The 22,016-nt window shown below is 41.9% G+C and overlaps 2 protein-coding genes across 2 annotated transcripts in view; one reads left to right on the top strand and one right to left on the bottom strand.

Annotated features, from left to right (window-relative positions):
• Positions 1-465: 465 nt before the first annotated feature.
• SLC66A3 (solute carrier family 66 member 3) lies at positions 466-10,257 on the top strand. Its single transcript, XM_052690143.1, has 7 exons — positions 466-639; positions 2,579-2,661; positions 3,137-3,206; positions 3,783-3,840; positions 5,053-5,173; positions 6,279-6,320; positions 8,292-10,257. Exons 1-7 carry the CDS (start codon positions 497-499, stop codon positions 8,378-8,380), a joined length of 606 nt encoding a protein of 201 aa, XP_052546103.1. The 5' UTR covers positions 466-496; the 3' UTR covers positions 8,381-10,257.
• Positions 10,258-17,117: 6,860 nt separating this feature from the next.
• The window catches only part of ROCK2 (Rho associated coiled-coil containing protein kinase 2), a 91,502-nt gene continuing 86,603 nt past the window's right edge, over positions 17,118-22,016 (bottom strand). The window contains exons 32-33 of the mRNA XM_052690171.1: positions 18,121-18,230; positions 17,118-17,227 (exon numbers count right to left, since the gene is read on the bottom strand). Coding sequence (XP_052546131.1) covers positions 18,134-18,230 — 97 coding nt within the window. The 3' untranslated portion in view covers positions 17,118-17,227; positions 18,121-18,133. The remainder of the gene's footprint in view (positions 17,228-18,120; positions 18,231-22,016) is intronic.

Raw genomic sequence — 22,016 nt, 5'->3', positions numbered from 1 at the left:
GATGTCAAGAATACAGGAATCTATTGGACTGTTGGCCCCAGCCTGCACAGATGCATGGAGTTAGTCAGTCATAGGTAGCAGGCTTGGCTTTTTCATAGTCATAGAATCACAGAACGGCCTGGGTTGAAAAGGACCACAACGACCATCGAGTTCCAACCCCCTGCTGTGTGCAGGGTCACCAACCAGCAGACCAGGCTGCCCAAAGCCACATCCCTATCTTGAATGCCTCCAGGGACGGGTCATCCACAGCCTCCTTCCAGTCATGGGACTTCTTTTATGCTAACCCGGAGATTAGAATACCAATTCGCTATGAGATGAACTACTGCGCCTCAGAGACTCAAGCGCGATGAATACAGCTGAACTGCGATGTAAAGCCCTTCCGCATTCCGCCGTGACAGGGCGGCCGCGAGCGCTCCACAGAGGCCGGGCGGGGCCGGGCCTGGCAGACTCCCGCCCCTCCCGCCACGCCGCCTTCCGCGCTGCGGGTCGGGGCATCATGGCGGCGGCCCTGCTGGATGTGGCGCACTGGAGCACCTGGGCGGTGTGCGCCGTCATCAAGCTGCCGCAGCTGGCGGCCGTGCTGGCGGCAGGGTCGGCGCGGGGGCTCAGCCTGGGCAGCCTCGTGCTGGAGCTGGTGGGGTAAGGCGGTGTGCCGGGATCTGGGAGTGACAGCACGAGGGGGAAGTGCTTTAAGCTAACAGAGGGCAGATTTGGGTTGGCCGATGAGAAGAAATGCTTTGCTCGTAGGGCGGTGAGCTCCTGGCCCAGCTGCCCGGAGAGCTGTGGGTGCTCCATCCCTGCAGCTGCTCGATGCCGGGTTGGGTGGGCGCTGGGCAGCCTGAGCTGGTGCGAGGCAGCCAGCCCACGGCAGGGGTTGGGCAGGTGGGCTGTGAGGTCCCTTCCAACCCAACCGTCCTGTGATCCTGTGGTACTTGGGTTCTCCGTGGTGCGTGTGCTGGTTGTGCAGGTACCTGTGCCAGTCAGACAGGATTCTCTCATCCATACAGACAGAATGTAATCAGTCCTTCAGAAGATTACAGGCTTTTTCAAACCGTGTTGAGGACAAAAGTATATTGAAGGGGTTTCAGTGATGCTGTTTTGAAAGATTTATTGGGATTGTTTATGTAGTAGCACTCTTCATTCTGCAACCCATAGTGGGTCCAGCCACAGAGTGCTTTCTGTTCTCAGGTTCTGGGATGGTTCTGCAGAGCCAGAATGCACTCAGAATGGACTGAGGAGCAATGTGAAGAATGATGGTGGTGGAAAGGGGTGTATCTGAGTTTAGAACAAATATGGCTTAGAGGAAGTTCTTAAAAGAATTTAGCTGCTTTAATCCTGAATATTGCAAAAGACTGTTACCTGCTTTCATCTAAACAGGAACTACAGGAAAGAATGGGACAGACTCTTCAGCAGGATCTGTGGTGATAGAGCAAGGGGAAATGGCTTCATGCTCAGAGAGCATAGATTTAGGTTGTATGTAAGGAAATGGCTTCAACCTCAGAGAGAGTAGGTTAGGTTACATGTAAGAAAAGCGTCTTCTGCAGTGAGGGTGGTGAAGCGCTGAAACAGTTTGTCCAGAGATGTGGTTGATGCCCCGTCCCTGGAGACTTTCAAGGCGAGGTTGAATCAGGCCTTGGGCGACCTGATTTAGCTGTGGTGCCTCTGTTGATCGCAAGGGAGTTGGATTAGGTGGCCCTCAGAGGTCTCTTCCAACTCTACGGATTCTGATTCCACCAGGCAGGAAGTTCCTTAAACCATGTTTGTGTGCTGTAAACCACCATTTTTTCTCCACTAGTCTTTCTCTGCAGACTCTACAGCTTGGAAATGTCTGTTGGACTCTGTGGACTTGCATGATGATTGAAGAAAGTAAAGAATGTGTGATTACAGCATCCTTTTAGATATTTTGTTGTGGAGCAGCAGGAACATTTACCATTGCTTGGTGCACTTGAGGGCAGGCTCTCAGTTGACTATTCAGCTACATGGGGCAATCTTATACTGGTGTAGTCTGGATGGCTTCGAAGGCATTTTTTACTCCTGTAAGACATGTTTAATTTACAGATGGATCTACGGACATAAATAAATCAGAGTTATCACAAGGTGCCAAGGTAACTGAAAAGAGAAGATAGCTTCAAGGTCTTGAAGCCCGTAGTTTTTTCTCACTAGCTGCAATTATGCCTTTCACACCGTGACACAGAAGTACGTCAAGAAGCTCTCTGTGTCTTACTCTACTTGTGGATAACAACAATAGGCTATGGAATAATCACAGAATCACAGAATTGTAGGGTTTGGAAGGGACCTCCAGAGATCATCGAGTCCAACCCCCCTGCCAAAGCAGGTTCCCTACAGCAGGTCGCACAGGTAGGCATCCAGGCAGGTCTTGAACATCTCTAGAGAAGGAGACTCCACCATCAGGCTTGCACTTGGTGTGCATGTCTGTTAGATCAGTTTGAAAGCATTATGCCTATCCAGATCCTTTTGGCACAACCAAAAGATAATTAAAAACAGTACAAAAAATAAGTTATGAAGGAGCTGTGGTGTCTCCTTATGCAGTCATGTTGTTTTATGTCTTTCTGTCCAGCTTCGTTGTGTTTCTGAGGTACCAGATTTATTATGATTACCCTCTGCAGTCATACCTGGAATATCCCATCATCATCGCTCAAGGTAATCTGTTTGGAGCAGGGGTTTGGAAATGAGATGGGGCTCTCCCAGCAGGCCAGAGCTCTGGTGGAGGTAGAATACTGCACTGCAGTAACATGAATCCATTGACCAGTTCTAGCTGGAGCTGGGAGGAAACGGGAATGAATAGCTCAAATGTAGTTGAATTCTTGTATGTTTGATGAAAGTAGATGATCAGGTAGAGCAGAGTGATCTGATTAATAGACATGCAGTGGAGTTACAGTGTAAGCTTATCCTTTATTACGGTTACTCCATATTGGAGAGGAATCTTATAAATGCTCCAGACTCTGAGAAAAGCATCCTTTTGGAGCTTGCAGTGTTTTGGACATTGATTGAATTTGAGAGACAAACCTGTAAGAAATGAGGCCGTAGACATGGTGCCCAGTGGAGCTCTTTTTCTAGAACTGCATTTGGGCCCTTTCTTTCCTTTGGCTGACAAGCAATCTTTTATTTATTTCAGATGTCATTCTCCTTTTGCTTATTCTGCATTTCAGTGGAAACATGAAACAAGCTTTGCTTTATGCAGTCACGTATCCTTTGCAATCCAGCAGTTTGGTTTACGTTGCTTGTTTGGTAGTTGTTTGCACAGTTATGTCATCCTTTGTTTTGTGCTCATATTTGTTTTGCAACTCATATTAAGCCAGCTGCCTCTCAGCACGCATTCCACATTCACATGTCATTTGTTGGGGTGCAGTAACATCTGTGTGTGAAGGCAGCCATGCATATAGCTATGGCCCACAGCTGATAAGGAGTACGACCTCTTCTTAATATACATCTTAGCTAGAGATGCAGGGTGCAAATGGTGAACCTTCTTCAATTCCTACCCATGTTGATTGTACTTGTGCCGAGGAGTGCTTGTTTTAAATAATGCATAAGATTTAGGCTTAAATCTCATCTTGTGCATTGGAGCAGATCTTCAGAAACTCAGGCGCTCTTCAACCAAAGACTGCAATACAGGAGAACTTAGTGCTTCAACTAGTGCTTCTTATGTTTTATCCAGATTGTATAGTCTTGTAAAACTTATTTCTGGATGCTAAATCTAATTCCCTAGAGAGAGCTTTGGTATCCTAGAACATTCATTGCTATGAAACTTAACGTGCTGTAAGGTTCTGGGGGGGCTGGTACATGCTAACACTGCGGAGGTGGATCATAGACCTGGCCATGGTAAGAGCTGCATGATTATTTGATATTATGTCCATGTAGGAAATTGTCTTGTTCTGGAAATCTTTATCATTGAAATCTCTACTTATATTTGTTCTTGGAAGAATTCCTCACTTAGTCTCACTTTCAGAAAAAACAGTTTTCAAGTACAGTTATTTCTTTCACTTCCATGAGTGGCTTCAAAACATAACACTTAAAATACTGTAGGAGAAGAATTATGTTCTGAGGTAGAATTATGTTGACTGTGTTGGGATGAGTGTTAGATCTACTGGTGTGACCTTGTCACTGAGTCACATTAAAACTAGCAAGGAAGGTTGAATGGAGCTGGTCTCTTCAGTCTAGATGGCATCATCCCTGTTAGTAGATCTTTAATGCGAGAAGGAAAGAACAGAGCATCAGTCAAAGCTTTTGTAGTGTGGTGCTATGTATTTCACAATATATAGTTTCTATTTAGTCTTAGAGTTTTCAAAGAAAAGTTCTCATTGTAGATTAAAGATGGCCCTTGACTTTTTTATATTGGAGCAGAAAAAGTTAAGAGTAGATTCCAGGTGGACTGGAATTGCTGATGTAAAAAGTACTACAGACAGGGATAAAGCTTCTAAGCCCAATTAGCAATGCTTCCTTGCAAGGGAAATCCAAGCAAGGCCCAGGAGTCCACAGGGAGGGTTTTTGCAAAGTCCCTCTTAGAAGGACATCAGGTTGAATAGTCCTTCCCCTTCATTACTTTTCTCCCAGCTATTGGACTCAGTTTCCACACATTCTTCTCAGTTTTCTCATTCTTTTATGGTTTTGTTTGCCAGACATAATGGTAACAGATGGCATGAATCAACCTTACTGTTTAGACTGGATCAGTCTCATTTTAGCTAACATCCATAAACAGTTTTATGGAGCAGGTTGAGGAGCTTTTTTATTTCTTTAGCTCCTATTATATCATCCTCTGCCAAGTATTTGCCAATAGCAATAGCATCTGTGCTTCCTGAACTTCTTCCTGAGCAGTACCTTAGAAACCAGAACCTTGTTTCTGACAACTTTAATTTTGTGCTTCGTGGTTCCTTGCTAAGGAGATGTAACTCTTAGGTTGCAAATTACTTTTTTCTCCTAAATGAAGAATCTGCTCGTGTTTCCAGTAAGGTACGTGCTAACAGCCATATGCTAAACACTTGGCTAACAACATGGCAGCAGCAGAGCTTCCTTCTCTTTCTCTGTGCTTTACAGAACCTGTGCACGCTCATCAGTGCAGCGAGTAAACTGGCTCAGCTGCGGTGCCTGTGGCAGAGCAAAGATTCTGGACAAGTGAGCGCCTTGACCTGGAGCATGTCTGCGTACACCTGTGCAAGTAAGCCATGGGGGCTCATGGTATGAAGCCGTGTCTGCTCCTAATCCCTTCAGTTGGTCTTTGGCCAACCATAGATAAAAATCTTGCCCCTTGCCGTTTCACTTGGTGCTGCCTGCTGAGGCACACCGTCAGTCAGGTGCCTTCGCTGACACCAGCTCGGTCACCGTGCCACTTTGATTTAGGAAACGTGCAAGAATAATTAATGGAACCTGATGCAGATAAAGAGATTGAAGGGAGAGCCTTTATAAGGAAAAGATTTCAGTGTTCTGGCACTTAGGAATTGATCAGCAGTGACCCAGCATGAAAAGGTGCTACGCTTTGCTATTACGTAGACAAAGAGTGCTAATTCTGAAAAGCCATTTACAAGTACATGCTTTAATGCTGAACACCTTTAACTCCAAGTCTAAATGCTTCATTCAGTAAAGAAAAACAAAAAATGTATCAAGAATGCTGAGCAGCCACCATGAACAGTTCTATGTTAGAAGTGCCCTCACAAAATTTGTATATCCAAGCTATAAAACATACTGCTCCTGGATCTGATTACCTGGGAAACCAATGATGTTTTAAGTCAGTCAGTAGAAGTTGTGGTCTGTCAGCTGAGCAGTGCCAGTAGTCTTTATAAATGGTTTTAGCCTCCTGCAAATGCAAAGTATTTAATGTTTAGATTTGTAGTGGGGAGGGAAGCTTAATTGCTCATGTTTGCAGAGACCTGAAAGCATGCATGTGAACACTTACAATGGCTTAGTCATACCAACAAGATTGTGGGTGTAACCCACTATCAACTGCAGCAGGAGGGGATGAACTGAAGAAGCACTGACCTTTGACCACCTGCAGTTCATGGAAGTAGAGATAATCAGAATTTTTGTACCACAATCAGTGACTTTCCAATTAAAGCAGGGCCTCTGGTACAGCGCCGTTCAGCTGTGAGAGCTTGATTGCTGAGGGTAAAACAGTGAGGAGTGGATGCACTGAGAGTAGAAGTGTTTATACCATGTGTGTTCTCATGCCAGGATATGCTCTGTTGCAAAACACAGACTTCAGCAGTGTTTGGAAGTTGTAAGCGTGTTCTGTCTCATCCACTAATAACAATCCCTTCAATTTACAGCAAGAATATTTACGACTGTAATGACTACAAATGATCTGATAGGTGAGTATGGGAGTGGCTTACCTTTCCAGGGAACAGCTGCTTTGGTAGATTTTAACTGTATCCTAAAAGCTTAAAATATAATTTGCATCTAATTTAATTATGAAGAAAATTTGTTTAACGGCTTCTTACTGTCCTTGAAAAAGATTGATGCTGACAAAACTGAAAGATCAAAAAGGTACAGCACGTATTATCAATATCTGGTTCAAAATCAAGAGCTGGTGGCAACAACAAAATCACGTGGTACTTTATGTGGTGAATCTTTGTTCCAATTCAGAGCTAATGCTCCAGCAGAAACAAGAGCTGAGTGGATTTTTTAAGCAGCCCTCGACAGCCTAGTTTTACAAGCAGTTAAAGTGGCTCTTCCACTGGAAAAGGAAATGCCCTCTTCAGTTCCTTATTCCTTCTCACCCCACTCGCTTACTGCATGGGTAGGAGTTGGTGGGGCCATGCAGGATCACCAAAAGAATGGCCAAGTGCAGGTGTAGAAGTGTAACCTAGGTCAGCTATCAAGCCCAGCTCACCCACAGCTGCTTAGAAGCCAGAGAGGTGTAATGGGGGGAGGAGGGAAGGGAGAAAAGCACTGTCTTTTCTTGAAATTGCCATAAAACTGAATCCTTCAAATGTAAACTGCCTCTGGTTAAGGCTGTGTTTTAAAATGCAGCACAGTGAGCTTGGGAATGTGAAAGAGATGGCAGCAAACACACTGTGCAGCCATAACAGAAAGTGATTTGAGTTCATGTCTAGCTCTTAAATAGGTTGGGATGTTTATCCTGATCCATACTCAGGGATCCTGATCCTGATGGCTGCTCGGGGAACTTTTAAGGAATACTTCTGAACCAAAGCTACATTTGCCTGTGATTGTGCCACACGTGGAGACACTGTGACCATTTTCATTTTAAAAAATGGGACAATCTAATCATGGTTCTGAAGAACAGAGCCTTTTCCTAAGTTGTCAGATTCCCCATCATTAAATATGACAGCTGTATTTCCTGTATCCCCAAAGTCTCAGCCTAACAGAGGGACAGGGAGGTGATCGTCCCTCTCTATTCTGCCCTTGTGAGGCCCTGTCTGTACTGGTACTGTGCCCAGGTCTGAGCCACTGCCCGGTACAAGAAAGACAGGGAGCTGCTGGAGATGGTCCAGAGGAGAGCCACAAAGATTATCGGGGGCTGGAGCACTTCCACTACGAAGACAGGCTGAGGGAGCTGGGCTTGTTCAGCCTGGAGAAAAGAAGGCTGCGGGGTGACCTCATTGCAGCCTTTCAGTACCTAAAGGGAGCCTACAAACAGGAAGGGAATCAACTCTTTGAAAGGGTTGACAACAGCCGGGCAATGGGAAATGGTTTGAAGTTGAGGGAGGAAAGATTTAGGTTGGATATCAGGGGAAAATTTGTGACTGTAAGAGTGGTGAGGTGCTGGAACAGGCTGTGCAGATAGGTCGTGGATGCCCCATCCCTAGAGATGCTCAAGGCCAGGTTGGATGGGGCCCTGGGCAGCCTGGTCTGGTATTAAATGGGGAGGTTGGTGGCCCTGCATGTAGCAGAGGGGTTGGAGTTTCATGATCCTTGAGGTCCCTTCCAACCCAAGCCATCCTATAATGAACAGATGGCAGCAGAGAATAATCTGTTTATTATGAGCAATGCACACAACTGTAAAGGACACAGAATCTGTGGCTCTGAGTTTGTGTGAGGTGCAAATACCTGTGTGGATGGGGCGGCTCTGCTGGCCTTGTCACAGGAGAAAGGTGTGCTATTTTCAGACAGCCCTCACAAACGCTGAGTGCTTTCAGTGCCCTTCTCCGCTGCATTTACTTTGAGAATTTGGGTTCCTAAAAGTGCTCATGGAACTCATTGAAAGGAAAGCAGCAATTTGTGCACCAGGAGAGGTTGACAAAAAACGCATCTGCTGAAAATGACCGCAGATGATTTTTTGGAATGACGCTTAATGAGAGTTGTTTGTTTTTCCTTTGTAGTTCTCATCCGTTTCATAACCATGCTCGTTCTCAATCTCTGGGTCACGGCCACAATCCTGCGCTACAGGAGAACTAAAAAGACCGATTAGAAGATGCTCATCAGCATGCAGTGTGAAAAGAAAAAAAAGGGAAAAGGAAACTGATATGGTTAAACAACAGAAAAAAGCTGAGGAGAAGTTGAAAGGGGAGATCTAATCTGGATGTAGGGGAAAAGGTGTTTTACCATCAGGGTGGTGAGGCACTGGCACAGGCTGCCCAGAGAGGTGGTGGATGCCCCATCCCTGGAGACACCCAAGGTCAGGCTGGAGGGGCTCTGAGCACCTGGTGGAGCTGTGGGTGTCCCTGTGCATTGCAGGGAGTGGAACCAGATGGCTTTCAAGGCTTCTTTCCAACTCAGATGATTCTGATTCTGTGAAGCGCTCTCTCTTAAGCCTCGTATTTGTCTCTAGAAAGATTTAGTGCAGTTCCGCTTATTTTCTCATAGAAACAATTCTGTTAAGATACTTAATTTAGGCAGCACACTTTTATTAATTATTTGTGACGAGTTTCCCTGATCCCACTTTTTCTCTGGATCTTTTTTAGTAAATGAACAAGGTATTTGTATTTAGACATGTATATGTTCTCATGTCACTTCAGTACTTTCTGGTTACATATTAGCAATTATTTTCTTCAACTCTACAAATTATACAAGAGAACTTTGTGGCAGCATATCTGCTCTTCTGTCTACATCTGCTGCCAGTGCCAGGTGCTTCTTTTTCTTGCAAGCAACTCAAATAGTCAGATGTTAAGTACCTGTATTTTAGTATAGAGAAAATCTGGGTAAAGGCCCAATTCAGAATGTATTTCTAAATGAGTTTAACAAAGTCAGGGATCCAGCTGAGACTGCAGCACTTGAGCAGTACATTCACACCCCTGATACAGGGTATCTGTAGTCACTTCAATACAGGCAGTTTTTATTTCAGTAAGAACAAAAACAACCGTGTTCTTCTTTCTCAGCATGCGCTCTCCATCACTGAACATATTGTTTTGGGAACAGCAGTAACTGGAAGGTACGGAGATTAGTGAGACTGAGAGTTAATTCTGTTCCAAGAGAGGCTCCTGCAGTGATGCCCAGTCTCCGTATGCAGTCTGCTCTTACTGTAGCCCATCTGTGCACTGTGAGGCACTGAACCAAACCCGTCTGCAGTGGTTATCAGGCTTTGATGATGCTACAATATGCTTTCTTACTTTTAACCTGTCCTGAAGAATTTATAGACTAAAGTTGAATTTTTACTGTGAAGATTCCAACCGGTTTTAGTAGGTATGTTTAAAAAGGGAGAAATATGTTCTTAAAAACGTGTAGCAGGGGATTTTACTTTTGGAAGAGGTACTTTTCCAACCCTAAGTTAGAGCAGGTACCAAAGAGAAATAGAACGACCACTGATTTCTCAACACATTCTCCAAAATGAGAAGATAGGCCTTTTCGATAGTCTTACACTATTGCTGCTGATCAGCATGCTGAAAACAAGGCGCTCGTGATCCTGGCAGGCTTGCAAACTATGGGAAGACTCAGTGAGTACATTTGAGTCAGGTTTTCCTTGCAACGTGCTGAATCACTGGGATGTTACAGAGCAGTGGGATCTGCAAAAGCAGATCTTTCTGCCAGCAGTCGTACAGCAAGCAGAGACCTTCACTGTCTGAAACAAAGCTGCTTTGTCAGCTCTGATTCTGGGGAGGGAAGGGATGGAAAGAGGTATGTCTGTGGACATATGCTTTTGGGTATCTCACATTATTGAGAGAAAGTTAAAACATGAGGCTTTTTTACTGCTTTAGTAAAGAATGCTCAGAAGTTTCTCTGTTGGTTGAGAGAGTAATTGTAAATATTCTACTGATTTTACTGAAGCTATCTGAACTGTCTAATTTGGTGGCAAGTGGCATGTAATACGTTTTCCAGGTCTTATGAATAAATGCTATTCTTCATGATTGATTAATGTCATTCTTGTGAGTTTTCATTGTGTTCAGTGTTTTTATTCTGTGTCCTTTTACGAAAAGAGAAAAAAAAGGTTCATTACAGGCCATAAATGGGCAGCCTTCACTTTAACACTCAAAGCATCAGGCTGTACATCTGTCAACCTGTACAGTGCAGAGAGGTCCAGCACCTTACAGGAACAAAACACACATCTCTTATCTGTTTTTTAATCTGTTTTAATAGACAGTGCTCTGTTTGGACTCAGAACTCTGTTATTGGTGTCTTTCAACCTCCTCAGTGACTCTGTAGGAAAATTGAGACCACCTCTGGTTTGATCATCAGCACTTCGCTTGTTTTTCCATCATAAAATGTTGGAAATGCATTTAAGGTAAGTTCTTCAAAAGATAGTTGATGGATGGAGGATAAATCTTGGAAACTTGTGGGAAACAAAGGAAAGAAACAGTTGGGTAAATGATGAGCTTAAGTAGAGTAATTCTATGGACTTGGAAAGCTGGAGCATGAATTCTCAAGCTGTGTGGGATATGAACAAGTCAGAAGGTGGTGGTGGTAGTTGTATGTACTTTTCTCTCTCTGTTTTTTGTGGTTTTTTTTTTTCTTCCTTTTTTATTTTTATTTTTGCTCCCAAAGAATAATTTCATTTCTTTTTGTAAAGTAGAGAATTGTGGCCAAGTCTTGGGCAAGCCCCATACAAGCATAGATCCTGCGGCCTTCTATCTGTAAACCATAATCTTCTCAAGTAGCTGGATTAAAGGCAGTAGCTTTAGACAAAAGAGAAGGATAAATCTTGTTAAACCTGTCACTCAGTGGATATTGGGGTGGGTGCAAGCAAGTTGTTCACTGCACGGTGCAGCAGGTGGCCCAGAGCAAACAGGGAAAGCAGCTCAGGTCTGTTTATTGTTTGAAAGGCAGTAAGCAACTTCTGTCCACAGAGGTGAAGGTAATTCTCCACATGCAGATCGTGTTGAAGTGCTGAATCACCCACACAGCCTCTGCTTGCATCAGGTGACAACACGTTCACAGGGTAAAATTGCTTTCCCTGGGTTGGAAAGCGTGGGACCTACCAGGGCTTACAAGAAGTATGAGTTGTCTTGCCCAAACAATACTAAATTTCAATCTAGTACAGGCCAGTGAAATTTGAATGCAGCCCCAAGTCTCTCCAGCTGTGACTTTATGATTCTGTGTTAACTATGTTAAGTGGTTAAGCTACAGCATGCGTTCAGCAACAGAGCTCTCTTTAGCAGTATGTCAGAGGAGGCATTTCTCTTGAGGCATTTCTGCCCAAAGGCAGAACAAGGATGTGACTGCAGAGAACAGGCTGCAACTCTAAAAGAAGGGATGCATCGACAGTGGAAGATGGGTATGGTTCTTTTCCCAAAAGCCTGTTTCTGATTTGTGATCAGTGATCACACATGCAAACCCAGGACTTTCCCTCCATAAGACTAAGCTTTCTGCATGGAGTAAGAGCACACAGGCTCAGTGTTTCTTTGCATTGCACTAATCCAGCAAAAGATTTCACAGCTTTGAGCACTCAGCTCCCTGTTCTGGGACCTCTTCTGCTGGCTTATGTGTGCGTGTAGCTGCTTCTCAACCTGGTCCCGCCAATGCAATCCAGTAAAATGGGAGAAAGGAGCGGGCTGGCAGACAGGGAACAAAACAGAAAAACCCAACCACCTTTGAATCAAATGTTATTAAATTCTTGATTTTGGTCAGGGCTTAATTTGCTTGATTTTGAGCTTTATTTCTCAGAGATAAGGGCTGGTGAGGTCAGATAGGCTCCCAAGAGCCACGACAAACAGTATCATGAGGACCTGCCAGTTCAGCACGTGCTGGATGCTATTGCTTGAGGCCTCAGCAGGGACAGAGCAGAGCCTTGATATAGCTCAGCCTTTGCTGCCTGATAGCAGACAGAGAGACACCTCCAGGACATCAACCAGTCCATCCTTCCTTGGTAGTGGTTGGGGACAATAATCCTTCTTGGAAATGTTCCAAGCTTTGGTTTGGAGGTAAAATACAGACATAATGATCCTATGTAATACTCCCGATGAAATTTAAGGGGATATCCTAAATACAATTTAAATATTTGTCATGATTTAATTCATGTCCTGTTTTTCTGTTGTTGAGGCTGGAATTTATCCAGCTCAGCAGAGCTAGCTTAGACTGTGCGTAGACTAAACAAGTGCTTCCTTATATTATGTGGTATTATTTATTCACAGAAGAGCACAGGGCTGAAATCTCGTTTTATCCATCAAGCATTCTGGAAATGAAAGGGCAGAACCTGCACTATCTCAGTGTGGCAAGAAGAGCCAGCTAATGATGATTAAAATTGAATAGTAACATGACTCCATGCTAAAAAACCAATTTTACTTACCACCTTGTTGTAACTGGAAATCTTCAGTGCATGTGCTCTCTTTGGGACGTTGACTATTTCTGCTTTTGGAGGCTTCAGTCAGCAGTACCAAAGTGCTGACCTGTCTCACACCATACTGGAGGTGTAAATAGAAGATCATGTGTTCCATGCCTCAGTGCCCTGTGTCAAGACTGTATTGAAGCATAAACTGAGCTTATGCAAAACATTTTTTGTTACCCTCTTTCACTTTTGAGTGACTACAGATTCTACCAAGGTGTGAGAAGGCAATTCTGTCGTTCCTCCCAGCAACCTAAAAAAGGCCACAGGGACACAGAATTGCTGCTCTCTGCCCTTTCTTTTCAGGGTGAAGATACGTCCTTCCAGAGTTCTTTAGGTATGCAGGATTGCATACACTCAAGACTTCATAATTTTGCTCCCTCGTGCAGCAGTGCATTCAACGTGTCTTTCATTTTGAAAGATCACTTTAATCTCATGGTTTTTGTAAGATCAGTGGAGCAAGAGCAGTACTGATCAAATCTTGCAGCGTGGTTGCAATAGCAAGTATCAGGAAGTAACATGCCTTTCTTACCCTGATCGAGCACTACTTCTTGCCTACAAAGGGGTAAAGACTCTAAATCCCAAACTTTGTAGTAAGGCTTAGTCCTCACAGGCATCTTGGAGCTACAGGGAGCTCTCTCATTCATTGCAACAGTTCTGGAACAAACTACACCAGCAGTGTTCAGACTGTTCTGCCACATGCATCTCAGTAGGCTCATGTGAGCATGTCTGAGTATATCACCTGCTTCGCAGGCAACTGTAACTAAGAGCATGAATTAGTTTCAGAACTGCTCTGTCAACATCTTTTAAACAGATTCAAATGAAAACTCCTTCCCACTCTTGTGAGAGACATTTCAAAGCAGTATGCAAACCCCCATGGTCCACGGGACACTGATGATCCCTGAAGCAGCTTACAGTGTCACTGCAAGATTATATTACAAATGCTCACACTCCTAATGAACATCCAGAACTTCCTGAGAAACTGAACACAGAAAGCACGCTGTGTCCAGCAGAAAGTTTGCTGGCCACAGTGACCCAAGAGAGCTGCTGAGTGCCTGCCAAGCATCCAGCATCTTCAAGAGGTGGTAAAAGATCCAGACGCTTGCAGTGAAACATCAGTGACTCTTTACATTTGCTGACTGTCAAAGTACTTCAGCTTCTGCACTTCCAAATCCTTGGAAGAACTGCGGTCTGTATCATGTTTTAGATTCAATCAGCCACGCTAAGAAGTGCAGGAAGTTCTGAGTTCTGTTGCACGCATGCTTGGTGCTCCATCCGGCATCGCTGTAAGGGGCTGAGCTTTGGCAGGAGCCACTGGAACTATGGAAGTGCAGCACACAACCAGGACAGTCATGGAAATCTACTTTCAGGAAGGCAGTTGTGTCAGCTGACATGCTGCTCAGATGGGGGCTTCTCGTCCAGCTTCTGTGCTGATGAGCTCCTGGATAGAAACCAACAGCAACTTGTCTGTACATGTCTTGAGCTTCTGGCTCCCAGTTTGAGCCCTGATTTTTGCAGAAGGTTAATCTGCAGCTTGGCTGTATACTTGGCTGTGTCTGTATACTCTTGTGAAACAACAGGACTTGCAATAAGATAATTTTTTTAGATAAAATCAGCCAGGCCATAAAAACGTTCTGTTTGCTGCAACAGCCCTGTTACAAAAATAAAGCATATGAAACATCCAGTCTCTGATGTTCTTCTCTCAGTTTTAAATACCAGACAATAGGGAGACACTGCAACCCCCAGGAACTAATATTAATGGGGTCCTTTCAATCCACAGATCAGCACATGAAAGCTCTGACATGCAAGAGGGACAGAAGAACTGCTCTGGCTTTTCTGTCCTGGGTACAAAACAAAGGCTGTTCACATCATACTGTTGGCCAAATGACCTCCACGTTACAGCTCAACATTACCCACATGTTTGTTTCTTTTGGGACACAACTGCATGTAGGAGAGCTGAGGAATGCTACAGTACTTTCATCCCTAGAGGCACTGGAAACCCAAAGAGAGCAGGTCTCGAGGTCCCCCTTCTAAGGAGGACTTGCTTTTTGGGAGAGGTTCAACCAGCAAACTGTGCTCCATTTCAGCCCCTATCATTCTACAATACCTTCTCAATACAGCCTGCTGTATGTGTAGCTAGTAACTATTTCTGTAAGTACAGACTGTATAAACTGCAGCTAGTAAATACTGTATGACATGCAGTTCCTAAAATACCAGGCATGACAGGGCTGTAGGGATTCACAATAGATGAGGGCAAGACATGCAGAGGAAGTGCAACAGATCCAACCTGGTACATGATGGGCTGCAAACCAACTCCACAGAGCGTGCCCTTCTTCTCCACACAGCCTCTGCTTGGCTTTGCCTTCCCCATATCTGCTGCAGTAGTTGCCTATATGTTTCAATACTTCAATTAATTACCAGCTTGTCAAGTTCAGGAACTATTTTACCTTACTCAAATAGTTTATTTAAAAATATATATATAATATTCTCCAATTCAGAAAAGGATAGAACTTCCCACAATGTAACATTTTTTTATATATATAAAATATTTATGCATTCAGTGAATGGAAACAGTTTTACTGTATACATTTTTAATGTTGTACTCTACGCAAATCTGCTTGACCTAAAAATATACCGTACTTCTGTAAATCCAAACAAGCAGGGAAAAAACACCGTAGCTGTGCGTTGGGTTAAAATACCTAAAGAGAAATGATACGAAAGATTTAGGTCTGGATTTAAGAACTCACAAACAATGTTTTACTTTGCGAGTGCATAAATAGAAGACTGAATACATTCTGGCTCTGTTAAGCTGAACTGCAGTTACAAAATGCAAATATATTTATTCATTTTCAGTATTTCAGTGTTTCCAAGTCCACCATTCATGATAGTGTTAAATAAATCATGGTCCTATCCTTCCAAACATTCCAACACTCTTTAAAAAAACAAAAACAAACAAACAAAATTTTAAAGTGAAATGTCCTCCTTCATTGAAGTGTTAGATCATATTTTAAATTACTGCACTCCCACACAATAGTTTATATATATATATATATTTTAAATATATATATATATTTATATATATAAAGAGACCAAATAGGAGACTACATTTTTTACTGTCAATATGTTGAACATAGCATACTGCAGTTGTATAAAACATGCATTTTCTGGGATAATGATGAACGCATCATGAATGAGTCCACATAAACTCTATTTTTTGTACAACTCCCAAGTAAAAAAAAAAAAAAAAAAAAAGTCCAATTAAGTGCCTCTGAGGCCCTTTATTCCCAGCTATCAGTTCTCAAAACACACTACTGGAATATTTATCTATGCCTACAGCTATGTGCTAGAGAACCAGATTTAAAACTTTAAAATACATCTACAGTATGTATTAGTTTTCTTTAAAGTCTGTGACACTTCTTGGGTGTTGTGTTGTGAAATGTAAAAAATAATCACAGATTCTCTTTTTCTTTTTTTTTCTTCCAGAAATAAACACACATCTAGGAGAGTATGCAAAAACAAGGCAAAATGAAGTTTTCATAGCACTTAATGAGGGTTAATATAAGTCAATAACTATATTGAGGTTTGTAAGAAGGGCTGGATGAGCAGTTACATGTATAAACACATGGTCTAGTAAGTCCATTCTTATCAGACATTGTTTTTGTAACCAACACTTCTCCACCCTCAAAACCAGTCGATATACATTCAAAGTAAGTTGACATTGATATACCTACTAGGTGTAAAAATAGTGCACTATTTTTTCTGCCACAAAGCAAAATTGCATCCTAAGAGCTGGTAAACCTTTTTTTCCTTAAATACAGAGAATGGGCCAAAAAAAACTTGAAAAAAAAATTAAATTAAGGCAATTAGACAGGTAAAACAGGACTGCCCATGATGACGCAGCTGAAACTAGCATATACTTTGAACTAGCTGCTGAACACTGACATGCAGCTTTTGATAGACATGTATGAATGATATAAACTTCAACATTATGGCTTTATACAAGTGCATAGTTGCAACTGCAATAAGTAACGGTATCTGATTAATAAGCATAAAAAAATAAAGTGGAAAGATTTTTAAAACCCTCTTGCAGTATTACAGTACAATATATATACACAGTATAATGGTCACTTCTTACAGATGCAGTCTATATCACTACGATGGATCGTCCTCCTGTTCTCGCAGGCATGCTGGTGGCATCTTCATGAAAGCTGAGAAGTCACTTTCTTCAGTTTAAATACTCATTCCTCTCAATCCTTTTATGAAATGTAGTGTATGTGTCTTGCCGAGAAAGCTTTTGTGGAACACAATTTGAAAGGTGACCTAACATATCCTTTTGCTATTTACCAGCCATTCCTCGTTTGATCAGTCACTCGGGGGAATACAGGAAAACCCTCAGAGATTAGTAATTTATATTGCAGCAAAAATGTAAACCTCTGATATATATAGCACAATCTCTCAGGAAAATATATATTTTTAATATATTTTGGGATATGTTTCAGTCTTGCTGTAACAGGAAGAAAATTATCACCTTGAGTTGCGTCTGCGTTCATGGAAAGCAGTTAGCTGGAAAAGAAGCAGAAAGTTTGGTCAGTACAGGCAGTGAATGAATGTGTGATAAGAACATACTTCCTCAGAATCCTTCTTTGAGATGACCTTATCAGTAAGCTTGGGAAAAAGTCATTCCTCTGCATTCAACAGCATCATAGTACTTTAGTACAACCTTACGCATTATGAGCCCAAAACAATTAATCCCCCTTGTAACATACGAGGGTAAAGTCCAAGTACATTCACACTGTGTTTTCAAGGTAAGCCATGGGGCAAATTAGATCAAGAACACAGCTGCATCTGTTCTAAAGCAGTCAAAGAAACCGCACCACAGAAGCTGCAAAGCCTGTTTGTTTACATAGTTTTATAACACATTGTTAGGTACCCAAAAAGCACAGCACTGCAAAGGAAAGCCAAGTCAAATTCACTTCATAACACAGGTAGAAAAAGCAAAATGCAGAACTGTGATTTCATGTCTGCTAGCCACGGACACATCAATTCAGGTTAAAAGCTTAAGAAAAGTATTATTTGTAAATAGCAATTGTATTTTAGGTAAATTCCAACTGTTACAACCTCCCTTTTTAGCCTTCAGTAATTGTTTGCAGAGGTTAGCAGCATTAGCACTACAGATGAATTACTACTCTGACAACAAGAGATGCTTTCTTTTGGGGCAGGCAGACATGAATTTTGAACAAAGATCTAAAATTAGAAAAATAAGAACACCGAAAAGGCAAAAAGACCATTTTAATGGCTCCTCTAAAAGAATTTGACACCACGAAACAGAATCTCATTTTTACTGTGTAAATTCTCAAAATGAGATCTTGTACTTTTCTCTGCTTTGAGAATCAAAATCCAACATAGCATGCTGTATTCAAAGGCAAACAAATCCATTCCTCACTATTTAGATTTACCCCTTATACTTCTTCAGAAATCAAAAACATCGTCATCATCATCATCATCATCAATATCATCAACATCATCAAATGACCAATCCCAGTCTTTAAATGCCAGATCAAGTAATCTGCAACAGGAGGGTTTGATGTTTAATGTGTGTCACACTCCTACAAGAAGCTTCAAAATTCCATTTATTATCACTATAACTTTTAAAATAACTGTCTTAACATAGATGGGCTCCTTCCTCTGCCTGCTATGGAGTATGAACATTCAATTGCTGTTCGGGGAGCCACAAATATTGTATTCAAAGGAGATTCATCACAAGTAATTAAATTCTACAGAACACTTACCGTATTGCTTGTTCTCCCCCAAAATTTCAGTAGAAAAGACCAACGCACACATTTCATAAAATTAGCTTCCTGTTTTGCTGCAGTTCTGTTGACCAACACGCAGCTTCATGCTCACCTACCATCCCTTTCAGATCTATGTCTTTTTAATAAAACTGAGTAATCTGGTTGTTGAATAGAACACTGAACAAAAGCGTCACCTGAGCTCACAAATACAGTGGGATTTTGCCATTTATCCTAAATACAGTGAGATCATCCTAGACAGATGTACTGTAGCCTCATTATTTTTAACTTAGGCTATGCCAAAAAAGAGGATGTATCAACTTGTTCTCTATGCATCACTGCCCATGCTCCTACAGAATGGAGAGCATATTATTTCAGCAAATGAGTCATTTCACCTATTTTAGGCTCTTATGCTGGGATGGGATGAATCATTGTCTAGAGGCATTCATCTTTCTGCTACTATAGAAGGATTTCAGATGAACATCTGAAGTACTAACTCCTTAATGTATAGGAAATGAAACTCAATCTGGTCATTTTTCCAGTGAACTCAGGATTGAAGTCAGGATTACATGCCACCTATATGAGGCAGAGATAGAAACCATACGCTAAAGAAAAGCTTTAGGATGTTTTAAATATAACATGCTACAGTGTTTAGTTCAGTTAATTGCATCCTTTAAACAAAGTAGATTTCAGTTTTCAATGGCTTTCCAGCTTTTAAAGTTATTACACTTAAATTAAACTTCCAAACGTCAGCCCAGGACCTCTGGGTTTTTTTGCAGTTAGGTCTTGAAAAACTCCAGCACCTCACTTCCAGTACTTCAAGGGGAGTCATAAACAGGAGGGAGAATGACTTTTTACATGGTCTGACTGTGGTAGGACTAGGGGGAACGGGAGATTTAGGTTAGATGTCAGGAGAAAATTCTTTGCTCAGAGGGCGGTGGGGCCCTGGCACAGCTGCCCAGAGAGCTGTGGGTGCCCACAGGCACTCAAGGCCAGGTCTGGTGGGTCCTGGGCAGCCTGAGCTGGTGGGGGGCCAACCCATGGCAGGGGTTGGGTGGGCAGGCAGTGTGGTCCCTTCCAACCCAAGCCATTCTATCATAAGGCTGGAGCCCACCCAGCCCCAATAGCCCTCTCTCTCTCCCTGACTGTCCTCACTGGGAAAAAGCTTTTGTTTGTCTTCAGCTGGAATCTCTCCACAGGCCTAGTAGGCTTCCCAGAGCCAGCCCTCATCCAGGCTGAGCGAGCCCAGCTTACTACAAGTACTCCAGCCTTGACCATCCTGGTGGTCTCTGCTGGACTTTCCACAGCTGGCAAAAGTCCTCTTTGAAGTATCTGCAGCAGTATCTCACCACATACTAGTGGAGAACAGAGGAGTGAAATCCCTTCCCTCAATCTGTTGCTCACCTCCAGCTTGTCCCCAGCTACTCATTAAGCTGGCAACTAGGTTTTCATTCTCAGTAATCTTCATAATGGAAAATGGAAACCTCATGGAAGCAACAGTCAGATGCTAATTGGTTATAGCACCAACAATGATTTTTAGGTATGTGGTTTCTAATTGAAAGTATTTACATCCATACAGATTTCCACAAGTTTGACAAACCTGCATTAAGGCTAAATGACCTGATAGAATTACAGTTTTCCACTTGTAACTTCTAAGCTGCCAGGTACATTTGAAAAGGCAACTTGAAAATTTTAACTACATCCATAAAATCGTTTACACACCAATGTATCCATCCTCCTCCTTCTCCCACCATCATGAAATATGAAATATACAGACAGAGAATATATGGATAGAAGGAAATGAGGAAAAAAAGAATCATCAGCTGAACGGAGGAGGATCACAATAAAAAGAATGGGAAGAGTAGGTACTGTTATGAAGGCATTTAGTAAAAAAAAACCATCATGAAGATTGAAATAAGAATGGTGTAACAAGAAAATTTTCTTTCTGAGCAATTAAAGATAGCTATGGAAAAAGAATCAGAATTTATTAAATACCTTTTATATGTCAATAATAAGAAACAAAATAATGCTAACCAACCAGAATATGGAAATACAGAAGCATAGTTTTACTTGTCCTCCAGTTTGCCATGAATAATGTTTCATTGATTTGCGCTTCAATCCAATTACTGCTATTTTGGCTAGTTTTACACCAAGAATCCCTTCAGTAATCATTCCCTAAAATGGAACAATTAAATTCTTCACTTTCATGGATAGAATTAAAAAAAAAGTAATCATTTAAAATTCAAATTATAAGGTCAGACTTTCTTTTAAAGTATGTGAAGTAAACAATCAAAGATTTGATAACATGGAAATTAGGAGGAAAGTTATATTGCTTTGAGTCCTTTCACTATGCATTACCACACATTAAATTTCACTGCACTTTTTTTTTAATATCCAAATCTTCCTACATAGAGCTGTTTTGTGATTTCAGTAGCATCACAATACAGTGGAGCATGATTACACTGCATTCCCTATTGTAATTCTGTTGATTCACCCAACCCTGTTTTCAAGCAGCCAGTTGAGATACCGGTGATAGTCTGATCACAGAAACAAGACCAAAACTATCACTCCCAAGTTATCTCACAAAGGTGCAAAGGTGAAAAACAATAACAACAATAAAAAATAAGCCTTTGCTGAACTGGCCATTGCTGCTGTTATATGGCAACAAAGAAAAGAAAGGTGGATAGATAGAAATTTACACAGGATGTCAAAAACTGGAGATTAATACAACCAAGTATTAACTTCATAACCTTAACTGTTCTTTCCTCTTTAATAAACCCAGCAGTATTCTAGGCGATGAAAACAGCACACTGAAAAATCCAGAATACTGTGCAATCACTTAAATGCTACCTGCTAAATGTTATCACTTCTATGGCTACAGCATAGGATTTTGCTCCTTAAAACTAATCCAATAATAGAAGTCTGTTTTTTATAGACATTTATTTCCCACATGAGAGCAACGTGACAGTAAGACTGCTCTTTCAGGAAACATGAGACAGGAGCATGAGTATTTCTGGGCTGGGTAAAGAGCTGAAACCAACTCTCCCACCCTTTGGCAAGTGTTTTAGCTATTTGACCAAATGGTGACCATCACTTCATGTCTACTTGCTCTCTTTCAAAAAGAATGATTGACACTCAGATGGATGTCTACCAGTGCAGAATATGGTACCACACTGCGAAACCTGCATGGGCATAGATGCAAAAGAGAGATTCATCTGAATAACCTTGTGCTGTATGTGTTGAAGAGCACTCTATGCTCCCTTTCTACTTTCTCCTTTTTATTGGGATAACACAAATTCAATCTTAATAACAACTCTTCCTATATATGACTCTGTAAGCAGAGTTAGACATAGATACATTTGGTCAGATGAATCACACTCTAACACAAAAATCCTCAGTGATGTTTCTAACATTAGAGTGGAGCAGGAATTCAAACACATTCCTCCAAACCACCCAGCAAGAAAGAAAAGACATGCATTCTTTTGCTATGCGTAAGCTCTTCTAGATTGCCTTTTGAAGGCACCCAGTTCTCTCCAAGGTTCATTAGAATGACAAGTACTTAA

This window comes from Tympanuchus pallidicinctus, unplaced genomic scaffold (assembly GCF_026119805.1).
Source record: "Tympanuchus pallidicinctus isolate F22 unplaced genomic scaffold, pur_lepc_1.0 scaffold1, whole genome shotgun sequence".
Taxonomy (NCBI): domain Eukaryota; kingdom Metazoa; phylum Chordata; class Aves; order Galliformes; family Phasianidae; genus Tympanuchus; species Tympanuchus pallidicinctus.
This window is presented reverse-complemented; position numbering and strand designations above follow the sequence as displayed.

Coding starts and splice junctions, on each gene's coding strand:
- SLC66A3 (XM_052690143.1), top strand. CDS start 497: ATGGCGGCGGCCCTGCTGGATGTGGCGCACTGGAGCACCTGGGCGGTG. Junction 2,662..3,136: donor TCCCATCATCATCGCTCAAG/GTAATCTGTTTG, acceptor TATTTATTTCAG/ATGTCATTCTCCTTTTGCTT. Junction 3,207..3,782: donor GCTTTGCTTTATGCAGTCAC/GTATCCTTTGCA, acceptor ACGTGCTGTAAG/GTTCTGGGGGGGCTGGTACA.